This window comes from Bubalus kerabau, chromosome 7, assembly GCF_029407905.1.
Source record: "Bubalus kerabau isolate K-KA32 ecotype Philippines breed swamp buffalo chromosome 7, PCC_UOA_SB_1v2, whole genome shotgun sequence".
In the NCBI taxonomy this organism is placed as follows: Eukaryota; Metazoa; Chordata; class Mammalia; order Artiodactyla; family Bovidae; genus Bubalus; species Bubalus kerabau.
The window spans coordinates 88,195,343-88,208,746 of record NC_073630.1 but is presented as its reverse complement, the minus strand read 5'-3'; the positions used below and the strand labels follow the sequence as shown (position 1 = coordinate 88,208,746).

At 39.0% G+C, this 13,404-nt stretch overlaps 1 protein-coding gene across 1 annotated transcript in view; it reads left to right on the top strand.

The window, feature by feature from the left end:
- The window catches only part of LOC129657251 (transmembrane protease serine 11E-like), a 59,626-nt gene extending 46,578 nt beyond the window's left edge, over positions 1–13,048 (top strand). The window contains exons 7-10 of the mRNA XM_055587467.1: positions 3,808–3,985; positions 5,467–5,726; positions 6,714–6,856; positions 12,627–13,048. Coding sequence (XP_055443442.1) covers positions 3,808–3,985; positions 5,467–5,726; positions 6,714–6,856; positions 12,627–12,788 — 743 coding nt within the window. The 3' untranslated portion in view covers positions 12,789–13,048. The remainder of the gene's footprint in view (positions 1–3,807; positions 3,986–5,466; positions 5,727–6,713; positions 6,857–12,626) is intronic.
- The last annotated feature ends 356 nt before the right edge of the window (positions 13,049–13,404 follow it).

Sequence of the window (13,404 nt, the reverse complement as noted above, 5' to 3'; positions counted from 1 at the left end):
ATATATGACAAACCCACAGCAAACATTATCCTCAATGATGAAAAATTAAAAGCATTTCCTCTAAAGTCAAGAACAAGACAAGGGTGCCCACTTTCACCATTACTATTCAACATAGTTTTGGAAGTTTTGGCCACAGCAATCAGAGCAGAAAAAGAAATAAAAGGAATCCAAATTGGAAAAGAAGAAGTAAAACTCTCACTGTTTGCAGATGACATGATCCTCTACATAGAAAACCCTAAAGACTCCACCAGAAAATTACTAGAACTAATCAATGACTATAGTAAAGTTGCAGGATATAAAATCAACATCCAGAAATCCCTTGCATTCCTATACACTAATAATGAGAAAACAGAAAGAGAAATTAAGGAAACAATTCCATTCACCATTGCAACAGAAAGAATAAAATACTTAGGAATATATCTACCTAAAGAAACTAAAGACCTATATATAGAAAACTATAAAACACTGGTGAAAGAAATCAAAGAGGACACTAACAGATGGAGAAATATACCATGTTCATGGATTGGAAGAATCAATATAGTGAAAATGAGTATACTACCCAAAGCAATTTATAGATTCAATGCAATCCCTATCAAGCTACCAACAGCATTCTTCACAGAGCTAGAACAAATAATTTCACAATTTGTATGGAAATACAAAAAACCTCGAATAGCCAAAGCGATCTTGAGAAAGAAGAATGGAACTGGAGGAATCAACCTACCTGACTTCAGGCTCTACTACAAAGCCAGAGTCATCAAGACAGTATGGTACTGGCACAAAGACAGAAATATAGATCAATGGAACAAAATAGAAAGCCCAGAGATAAATCCACACACATATGGACACCTTATCTTTGACAAAGGAGGCAAGAATATACAATGGATTAAAGACAATCTCTTTAACAAGTGGTGCTGGGAACTCTGGTCAACCACTTGTAAAAGAATGAAACTAGAACACTTTCTAACACCATACACAAAAATAAACTCAAAATGGATTAAAGATCTAAATGTTAGATCAGAAACTCTAAAACTCCTAGAGGAGAACATAGGCAAAACACTCTCTGACATACATCACAGCAGGATCCTCTATGACCCACCTCCCAGAATATTGGAAATAAAAGCAAAAATAAACAAATGGGACCTAATTAACTTTAAAAGCTTCTTCACATCAAAGGAAACTATTAGCAAGGTGAAAAGACAGCCTTCAGAATGGGAGAAGATAATAGCAAATGAAGCAACTGACAAGCAACTAATCTCGAGAATATACAAGCAACTCCTACACCTCAACTCCAGAAAAATAAATGACCCAATCAAAAAATGGGCCAAAGAACTAAATAGACATTTCTCCGAAGAAGACATGCAGATGGCTAACCAACACATGAAAAGATGCTCAACATCACTCATTATCAGAGAAATGCAAATCAAAACCACTATGAGGTACCATTTCACGCCAGTCAGAATGGCTGTGATCCAAAAGTCTACAAGTAATAAATGCTGGAGAGGGTGTGGAGAAAAGGGAACCCTCTTACACTGTTGGTGGGAATGCAAACTAGTACAGCCACTATGGAGAACAGTGTGGAGATTCCTTAAAAACCTGGAAATAGAACTGCCTTATGATCCAGCAATCCCACTGCTGGGCATACACACTGAGGAAACCAGAAGGGAAAGAGACACGTGTACCCCAATGTTCATTGCAGCACTGTTTATAATAGCCAGGACATGGAAGCAACTTAGATGTCCATCAGCAGATGAATGGATAAGAAAGCAGTGGTACATATACACAATGGAGTATTACACAGCCATTAAAAAGAATACATTTGAATCAGTTCTAATGAGGTGGATGAAACTGGAGCCTATTATACAGAGTGAAGTAAGCCAGAAAGAAAAACACCAATACAGTATACTAACGCATATATATGGAATTTAGAAAGATGGTAACAATAACCCTGTGTACGAGACAGCAAAAGAGACACTGATGTATAGAACAGTCTTATGGACTCTGTGGGAGAGGGAGAGGGTAGGAAGATTTGGGAGAATGGCATTGAAACATGTAAAATATCATGTATGAAATGAGTTGCCAGTCCAGGTTCAATGCACGATACTGGATGCTTGGGGCTGGTGCACTGGGACGACCCAGAGGGATGGTATGGGGAGGGAGGAGGGAGGAGGGTTCAGGATGGGGAACACATGTATACCTGTGGCGGATTCATTTTGATATTTGGCAAAACTAATACAATTATGTAAAGTTTAAAAATAAAATTTAAAAAAATAAATAAATAAAAAGCAGAGACATTACTTTGCTTTGTAACAAAGGTCCATCTAGTCAAGGTTATGGCTTTTCCAGTAGTCATGTATGAATGTGAGAGTTGGACTATATAGAAAGCTGAGGGCCGAAGAATTGATGCTTTTGAACTGGTGTTGGAGAAGACTCTTGAGAGTGCCTCGGACTGCATGGAGATCCAACCAGTCCATCCTAAAGGAAATAAGTACTGAATGTTCACTGGAAGGACTGATGTTGAAGCTGAAACTCCAATACTTTGGCCACCTGATGGGAAGAGATGACTCATTTGAAAAGACCTTGATGCTGGGAAAGATTGAAGGTGGGAGGGGAAGGGGATGACAGAGGATGAGATGGTTGGATGCCATCACTGACTTTTTGGACATGAGTTTGGGTAAACTCTGGGAGTTGGTGGTGGACAGGGAGGCATGTCATGCTGCAGTACATGGAGTTGCAAAGAGTCAGACACGACTAGCAACTGAATTGAAGTGACGGGACTGGGGTATAGGTGGATGAAATTACTGAAGGCACAAATATCTTCACCATATTTTAAAGGTACTGACTCAAGGCACAGTGTTCCTTCCTCCTATGGCAGAATACCCTACTATGATTTAGAGAATATATTTAACAGAATTACACAATACCTTTATATTAAAAGATGAAATGAAATGCACTACTCACCAGCTCAGAATGTGGGTTAATTCATGGACTTAACTAAATGTAAAACCAAAGAATAATCCCATCACATGGCATATCTTTTCACTACTAGTATTTATTGGGAACTTGTTAGGTACCAGTGCTGTGTTAGTCAATAGGGACCTAAGATGGATGATTTAATCCTTGCTTAAAGCAGCTTATACTTCAGTGAGACTAGATATATGAGACTAATACATGGACACAGAATTACAAGACAGTTGTTCTCAAACAGGGGCAGTTTTGACCCTACCTCCCCCCCCCCACCCCAAGTGACTACGTCCTATTGTGGCATTTGGGTTATCATGATGGTTGGGGAGCAGGGATACTACTGGTATCTAATATGTATAGGCCAGGGATCCTTTTAAACATCCTGTGATGCACAAGATGGACCCCCACAACAAAGAATTATCCATCTGAAAATGTCAGAAATGCCAAGATTGAGAAACTCTATTATAAACAATATTCTATTACTAATATTAGATACATATACATACAATTAGTATATGTACTAATATATATTAATCTGTTGTATATAGAGATAAATATATACATATGTATATACATACACAGGCTTCACAGTTGGCTCAGGGGTAAAGAACCCACCTGCCAATGAAGGAGATTCAGGAGACTTGGATTTGATTCCCATGTCAGGAAGATCCTCTGGAGAAGGAAATGGCAACCCACACCAGTATTCCTGCCTGGGAAATCCCATGGACAGAGGAGCCTGGTGGGCTACAGCCCATGGGGTTGCAAAGAGTAGGACATGGCTGAGCATGCACAACACAGTTTGATGTGTAAAAACAATTGCTAACAAATGCATCCTCTCTTCTGCAGGTTGTGGGACACGAAGGAACAAAACCCCAGGACAGAGTCTCAGGATTGTTGGTGGAACAGAGGTACAAGAGGGTGAATGGCCGTGGCAAACTAGTCTGCAATGGGATGGGATCCATCGCTGTGGAGCAACTTTAATTAATGACACATGGCTTGTGAGTGCTGCCCACTGCTTTAGAACGTAAGTATTGAACCTTGAAAATGACTGGATAGGGGCGGTGGTTTAGTTACTAAGTCCTGTCTGACTCTTGCGACCCCGTGGACTCTAGCCCTCCCAGGGTCCTCCATCCATGATATTTCCCAGGCAATAATACAGCAGTGGGTTTCTATTTCCTTCTCTATGAGGGTAAGCAAAATGCATTGGGTTTAGTAGGATGGAAATACTTCATGAGAGAGGAGTTTAATACAAATTAAAGATTATATACATACATATGCATGTATATGCATGTTTTATCACAAAGGGCTTCCCTGGTGGCTTAGTTGGTAAAGAATCAGCTTGCAATGAGGGAGACTTGGGTTCAATCCCTGGGTTGGGAAGATCCCCTGGAGAAGGAAAAGGTTACCCACTCCAGTATTCTGGCCTGGAGTATTCCATGGACTGTATGGTCCACAGGGTCCCATAGAGTTGGATACAAGAAAGTAGGAAACACATAAATGTTAGTAAGAGGTCTTATAGTCTAGAAATAGAAAAGGTATCAAAGAACATGTAGATAAATTATCCACTGACAATTACACAGTAATTTATCAAAGGAGCAGGACTTCGAGAATTATCTCTGGACATTGAGCTTGGTGTGAAAAACAAGAGCCATTTCTCAGGTAGATTCTACATATTTACCTGAGATAGATGCTAAGTGAACTGTTGTTTTGATCCTGATGGAGAAATTCTAAGAAAAAATTAAATATGAAGAAATTTGGTAGTAACAAATTATATTGATACAACTGAATAGATTGACTAGTTATATTTCAAGGAATTTTCATTCAATCTTCCAACCCATTGCAAAATGCCTGAGGTATACAAGATAAGTAATGCTTTGTTAAGTTATTGTGTAGCAGTTTTGATTTTCAGAGAAATGTGTGGATAGGCAACATGGTGCCACAGAATGCATACAGTTCTCTCATTCTGTACAAGATATGCTTTCCATATGTTCATTGGAGTCACTGATGCCCAGAAATATCAAAAGGCCCTAGGATCTGGAGTGGGTGGCTCAGTATGCAGAATGAAGTGCACATCCTAAGAAAACATGCATGTGTGCTCAGTTGCTCAATCATGCCCAAGTCTTTGCAACCCTGTGGACTTAAGCCCTCCAGGGTCCTCTGTCCTTAGGATTTTCCAGGCAAGAATACTGGAGTGGGTTGCCATTTCCCTCTCCAGGGAATCTTCCTGACCCAGGGACTGAACCTGCATCTCCTGTGTCTTCCTGTATTGGCAAGTGGATTCTTTACCACTGAGTCACCTGGGAAGCCCTAAGAAACATGACACAGTGGTATTTCCACCTTATCTGACCCCTGAAACTTAGATTGGAAAGCATTTGTATCTATGCATAGAAACTATAATTTTAAAAGGGAAACTTACTCTGACATGTGTGTGCTAAATTATTTAATATAAATAATTATATTAGTAACATGATAAAGTGGGATTTGTTCCTCATACTTTATCCTCAGGTATAAGGACCCAGCCAGGTGGACGGCTTCTTTTGGAGTCACAATATATCCTCCAAAAATGAAACGAGCCCTCCGGAGGATAATTGTGCATGAAAAATACAAATATCCATCGCATGACTATGATATTTCAGTCTTAGAGCTTTCCAGGCCTGTTCCCTGCACAAATGCAGTACACAAAATTTGTCTCCCCGATGCATCCCATGAGTTCCGCCCTGGTAATGAGATGTTTGTGACAGGATTTGGAGCACTGCAAAATGATGGTGAGCATCTGAGGAGAAAGTCAAATCATAGTAACCTAATTTGGTATGCTAAGGCATTTAAAGAATGGAATGCTGTTATGCCAAAATATGTTGGTGGGTTGGTCATATGGACCTGGGCCAATCAGGTCCTACTTGGGAACTAAGTAATTTAGAAGATATGTAAATTCCTTCATGCTTTAGGTTACTTTCATGTACATCACTACAACTATAGTAATGCTGCTTGGTAAGATGGCTGAAAGCGTGAATATGTCTGAAATTTTTACTAGGGTAATAACCACATAAGATTGTGAAGTGGGAGTATTAGTTGCTTACTTGTGTCTGATATTCTTTGTGACTCCAAGGACTGTAACCTGCCAGGCTCCTCTGTCCATGGAATTCTCTAGGCAAGAATACTTGAGGGCTTTGCCATTCCCTTCTCCAGGGGATCTTCCTGACCCAGGGATCAAACTTGGATCTCCCACATTGCAGGCAGATTCTTTACCATCTGAGCCACCAGGGTATTACCACATAAGAGATTAGGGATCATTAATACTTACACCCAATTGTGAAGATTAGAGCATCATAAAACCACCATCTTTCCCTACTGAAATTAACTTCTAAGCTTAATAATGACATAGAAATTACTTAAGCAACTTGAGGTTCTTTTCTAGGCACCTAACTTCACCAGGCTGGGAAGATCCCCTGGAGAAGGAAATGGCAACCCACTCCAGTACTATTGCCTGGAAAATTCCATGGACTGAGAGGCTCCTCAGAGCCTGGTAGGCTACAGTCCATGGGGTCACAAAGAGTCGGACACGACTAAGAGACTTCACTTTAACTTCATTTAAAATAGTTATACTTCATTTCCCAAATACCACTATATCTGAAAAAATACATTCCTAAGATTCTATGTGCCAGCTCATCCAATAACTAATTGTAAAAGACTTTCTTCAGGTTTATAGAATATATGTATATATATAAATATGAAGTCTAATTTTTTCCCTTTAGGTAGCAGTCAAAATCATCTTCGGCAAGTACAGGTAGATCTCATAGACACTAAAATCTGCAATGCACCCCAAGTTTATAATAATGCCATAACTCCTACAATGTTATGTGCTGGCTCCTTGAAAGGAAATAAAGATGCGTGCCAGGTAAGTGATAGAGTGCATAATTTTTTGTTCGCCTTTTATTTTGAAATAATTACAGTTCTACAAGAAGTTGCAAAGATAGTACAGAGGGGTCCCCTATAACCTTCACCAAGTATTCTCCAGTGGCTACGTCTCATATAACTAGAATAGAATATAAAAGCTAGGAACTGATCTTGGTACAGGTGTACTTCTTGCTTTTTATCACATCTGCAGATTTGTGTCATCATCACTGCAGTTAAGAACTCTTCCATCACCACAGAGATCTTTCTTCCTTTATAAAAACATCCATTTCCTTCCCCCATCACTTTATCATCTCTAACATCTGGCAATCACCAATCTGTTTGCCATCTCTATAATTTTATAATTTCAAGAATGTTGTATGAGTAGAATCATACAGTAGCTTTTTTTCAGAATTCCATTTTGATTTTTTTTATAGTCCAGCCATTTTTTTAAAAGGGTAGATCTGCTAGTGTCAATTCCCTTAGATTTTCTTTGTTTGCAAAATTTCTATTTCCTATTTATTTGTAAAGCATAATTTTGCCAGGCATATAATTTATGCTTGACAGTTTGTATTTTGTGTGTGTGTGTTTAAATGATGGCCTCTGTAATTTATGATAAGAACTTGCTGTTATTATAATTGCTTTCCTCTTGCAGATGAAGTGTCATTTTTTTCTTACTGTGTTCAAGGTTTTTTCTTTGTCTTTAGTTTTCAGAAGTTTGAGTTTGTATCTTGGCATGGATTTCTCTTGGTTATACTGCTTAGGGCTTGCTCAGCTTTTTAATCTGCAAGTTTATGCCCTTTGACAAACTTGGGAAGGTTTTAGCCTTTATTTCCTTGAAAAATTTTCAGCTTCATTTTGGAATCCAATAATAGGTATGTTAGCGCTTTCATTATGCTCTCAGAGATCTCTGAGCTTCTGTTCATTTTCTTTCCACTCCTCTTTCTGTGTGTTCAGATTGAGCAATTTCTATCATTCTATCTTCAATTTCATTGATTTTGTTTTTACTTCCATCATCTCCTTCATTTTTCTGTTAAGAACATCTAGTGAGCTTTTTATTGGATTTTTTGTTTGTTTCATGATGGAAACTGCCCATTAAGACATTTCTGTGATGACTGCTTTAAAATCTTTGTCAGATAATTCCAACATCTATCATCTCAGTGTCAGTGTCTGATTGATTGCCTTTTCTTATTCGAGTCAAAATTTTCCTGGTTCTTGGTATTGGGTGATTTTCAGATATATCCTGGACATTTTGGATATTATGTTATGAGTTTTGGCATCTCATTTAAATCTTCTGTTTTTACAGGACTCCTCTGACATGACAGTGGAGTGTGTAGGGGAATGAGGTAGCACTTCTACCACTCATTGTCCCCTGACACCAAGGTGGGGAAAGAGACCTTTGTTACTGCTGGATGGAGGTGGAATTGCAGGCTTCTCATTAGGGTTTCCTTGGTGGCTCAGCGGGTAAAGAATCCACCTTCAATGCTGGAGACCTGGGTTTGATCCCTGGGTTGGGAAGATCCCCTGGAGAAGGAAAAGCTACCCACTCCAGTATTCTGGCCTGGAAAATTCCATGGACTGTATAGTCCATGGAGTCACAAATAAGACACGACTGAGCCACTTTCACTTTCACTAAGTGTGGTTTTTTTTTTTTTTTTTTTTCTTTTAAGATGGGAGAAAATTATTAAATTTATTTTATTTTATTTTTTGGCCGTGCAGTGCCTGGCATACAGGATCTTAGTTCCCCGACCAGTGATCCAACCCACCCTCCCTGCACTGGACTGACAGAAAAGTCCTGAAACCTATTAAATCTAATTTTTTAAAAAATATGTACCATTTTCCCTTCTCACCCTTCTTGGTAAAGGAACAGAAAATCCCCTCACACCCTCCATTTAGGGGATTTCACATATAAAGTCTGGGATGGTGAGGATGAAGTAAAAAAATACCACTCTGGATGGGGGCAACTTGTTACTGCTCCCCTTGTGGTCTCCACTGACATCATGGGAGAGTGGCCTTATCACTGCTTGGCTCTCCACTAGGTCTGTTCTGACATCACCCTAGAAGGAGAGAGAGCTCTGCCTCATTGGTACTGGGGGTAGTTCATGCTCCACAGCTGGTTACCACAGGGGAGGAAGAGGAAGGCTTCATCATCACCTGGCAGGGATGACAGAGAGGCTCCCCACTCAGCCTCCTCTGACACCAGTCAGGTGGGAATTGGACTTCCTTAGATTCTGTAAGGGGGAAGTTCAGTTTCCCCACTTGGCCCTTGCTGATGGGGTTGGGATGGGACCACACTTTTTTCTGTGATTGACTCACAGTGTGTACACATCACCCAGCTTATACATTATCAGCTCATGACCAACCGTATTTCATTCCTATATATTTTAACCCCCAACCTTCTTCCCATCTTCAACTCCAGATCTATTTTGAAGTAAATCACAGTTGTTTATAATTTCATTTGAAAATATGTTACCTCTTCTGTTAATACAATGCCTTTTTGATGATAGTATTAGATACGAATGTCTCATAAATTTGGGGAACTAAAGAGGAGAAACCAAGTTTGGCCTTGTGATTATAACACACTGCTTTTCTGTTTTAGGAGGAATCTGATACTTCTCCCTCTCAAAAATCATCAATAACTTTATACGCAGAAATCTTTACTTGGCTCTCTTACTCCCTCCCATCTCAATGGCATGTGGCTACCTCCTCTTAAAATATGATCTTGTTTGGGGTTCTATAATCCTGAAATATGCTGATTTCCCCCTCCCTCCTTTTCCAACAACTCATTTCTGGTTCCTTATTTTGGTTTCTCTTTATTTCCCTCTCTGCCTGTCTCTAAGCTTGGCTGTTCCTTAACACTCATCTTTTTTTTCTCTACATATACCTTCAAAGAAATTACCTTTTCTTTAAGTTAGCTGTCACTTTAATGTCTTCCAAATATACATCTCCAAAATTAATCTCTTGCTCAAATTCAGTCTCTCATTTCCACATACTCCCAAACCATTTCCATTTATATGTTTTAAGTTGTTAGTATACGACTAATGGAGAAGGCAATGGCACCCCACTCCAGTACTCTTGCCTGGAAAATCCCATGGATGGAGGAGCCTGGTGGGCTGCAGTCCATGGGGTCGCTGAGGGTCGGACATGACTGAGTGACTTCCCTTTCACTTTTCACTTTCAGACTTTGGAGAAGGAAATGGCAACCCACTCCAGTGTTCTTGACTGGAGAATCCCAGGGACGGGGAAGCCTGGTGGGCTGCCGTCTATGGGGTCGCACAGAGTCGGACACGACTGAAATGACTTAGCAGTAGCATACGACTAACTTTTATATATGTTCCATCTTAAACACAACAGGCATTCAGTCAGTTCAGTTGCTCAGTCATGTCTGACTCTTTGTGACCCCATGGACTGCAGCATGCCAGGCTTCCCTGTCCATGAAATGTTTTTTTTGATTTCAAGTTTCTCATTTATGTGGTTGGCTTTCATTATTCTTGAAAACTTTTACTTTTAAATCTCTTTCACAGTAATCAATTAAATCATAGAATATTTTACCCCTTACTATTTCTTCCATACTTATCTCTTTGTCTCCATTCTTTGTGTTAAGAACTTAATCTATTGCTTCATTGCTTCATGTCTTAATCACTAAAACTTGTTTCTGGTTTGGCTTCTGGCTTTAAGTTTCTGTTGTAATATGTACATTCTTTTGTAAAAAAATTTAGTGGAGTATTTGATTTACAATGTTGTGCTAGTTTCTGCTATGCATCAAAGTGAATCAGCTATACATACCCATATTCTTGAAGAAACTTCCTGTTCTGTTTCTCATTAAACCACTCACTAAAAATAACTGCAATTAAGGGAAAAACAGCAATAGATACAGACCAACCTATCCCTCAAAAGTTATGCAACTTTGTAACCAGAGAATTAACAACATCATCAACAGCAAAAATAATTGTACCTTGAAAAATAACTTAGTGTAGGTAGGCAGATTGCCCAGGGTGGCTAGTGGCTGACTGAGGGAAAGTTAAAAATGCACAAAAACAATAGAGTAGAAATACTGGCTTGCTGAGGGTGAGACAATGCACATGGGAGTGTAGCTCTGGGCAGAGGAGGAAGTACAACCTGGCAGGACCCAAGAATTAAGCAAGGATGGGGTGTGCCTCTCTGGGTAGGGAGAAGGGTTCCTGGACATAGACACGCTTAACATTTTCACAAACTAGAACCTCCAAGGCTTCTGCCTGTGCAATAGCTGAGCTGAGACCTTTTTTTTCCGGAGATTGCAGTTCTACTCCCATTATTCTGGCTCCCTTGCCTAAGTCCAAACACCTATAAGCCATCACAACTTCCACTTTGTATTGATGTAACTCCCCTATTCACCAATCACACATGAGCTAACTAGTGTTAACAGAACCAACTGTCTCTTTCTCCATTTGATACTTGCTGGACATCACCTTAGTTTTCAGCTTGTATTGCTGTTAGACTCACTGCTGTCTTTTTTCCTTAATTACTTTATTAACAGACTCATTCACTCCTGTCTCTTAAATAGATTTAAGCTTTGTAGTTTCTGGCATATTCTATTTCTTTTTCCTAATCTGCTATGTCTTCACATAGGCCTGGGTGTCAATTACCAAAATGATTTGTTATCCGATAGCTCATACAGTACACTTTGTTTCTATCTGTAGATTGTACACTACTTGAGGGGAGGGCTCATGTGTTTAGACTCTTTTTACATCTCCTACCACATATGAGAGTATAAGGAAATATACTTATTGGTGAATTGATTTAAAAATTACAAACACATTATATCTAATTGAGTTATTATTAGTGTTAGTTAATACTTTTATGTAGATGAAAGAAAATTTGCAAAGAAATTAGTGTATGTAAGGGAAAAAAGCATGGACTTCTTAGTGAAATCACTCTGGATATTGAATAGCATGTGATATCAGGAAAATTGCTAAACTCTGTTAGTTTCAGCTTCTTCATTGCTAAAATAGAGAAAATGAAACCTAACTCCATGCTTTGTTGCCAGAATTACATGAATTAAGAAATAATATATTAATTATTTAAACACTTCATATAGTGTTAAACATGTAATGAGTGGTCAGTAACTAGAGACAGTAACTAGAGACCCCAGGGTTTTGGGGGAAGATCAGTCAGCACCTTGTTTTTATGACCCATATAAAAGAAATAGCGTACTGGCTTTCACAAGGCATAAACAATTGGACTTTGTGGTTATGTATACATATTCACTAAGTTCTGTTTTGTGCCAGGCTCTATGCTAAGCATGTTATGTACACTGTCTTAGGTAATCTTCAAAATTATTGCAGGTAGGTATTATTAGGAGCATTAGCAATAAGTAAGTTAAAGGTCTTAGCCAGCTTGGAGGGACCAGAACTGAGCTTTAAACCCAGGTGTCTGACTCTGACGTCCATGCTTTTTATCAGTACTAAACTCTTCACCCTTCTTTTAGGAGATGTGTCCTACTGATAGAGTATGGGCAGTTATTTGTCAGATGTATCAGATTGGGGCTGTTCTGCCAAGAGATGGAGTTGGAGTCTTTCATCTCAGAGTACTGAACCCTGAGTCTAACCAGTTCTCCAGGCAGGGGAGCTCTTCTTTTATGTGAATTACTGGCATAGATAAAGGATACCACTTGTCATTTGAGTACACTGAAGATTTTTTTAAACTGCCCCTTTCATTAAATTCACATTAGAAAATAGCACATTTTTCTGTAATAAGGTGCATTATTAATTACTAATCTCTCCCTTCTCCTTTAGGGCGACTCTGGAGGACCTCTGGTTAGTCCAGATGCTAGAGATATCTGGTACCTTGCTGGAATTGTGAGCTGGGGAGATGAATGTGGGCAACCCAATAAGCCTGGTGTTTATACTAAAGTGACTGCTTTCCGGGACTGGATCACTTCCAAAACTGGTGTCTAAGAGAGAACAGCCTAGCAGAATGGAACACACTTTTGTGTACAGGTCATTCTTAGAGGTACAGAATTGCAGAAGTCATCATGCAGGTCACCTAGATCTGACCAATCGAACTAAACCATCTGCTATTTCCTTCCTAGCTCTTCTCTGCACACCATCTTGCTTCTACCAGATGGATTCTGTCTCAACTTGCAGTCACTTGTTTTTCTGGAAGTTTTCTGTCATCAAATTTTGACTTGTTGACATAAATCTCTCTCATGTGTGTATGCTGTTTGAAGTGATCCCTTCCTTCATTTCACTGGCTTTTCTCAACTCAATAAATTTCTACTTTCAAGGTGCAGGACAAAGAGTAAAATGAAATATGAAAAAAAACCTACATTTTTTACATACAGAAAAATATTAGGTGTTATTTCTTAATGTGATGAAGAAAATGATCATAATCATTATGAAAGGTCAGGTAAAGAGACATCAAAAAACCAAATACTTTATGATGTTGAAAGAATGAGAACTAAGTTAAGGAAATAAAGAGCAACCAAGATATAATTTATTTGCATTTCCAGCAAACTGACAGAGATAAATGTGGGGAAGATTCTATTTTCTTGTGGCCTGTAATAATTATACA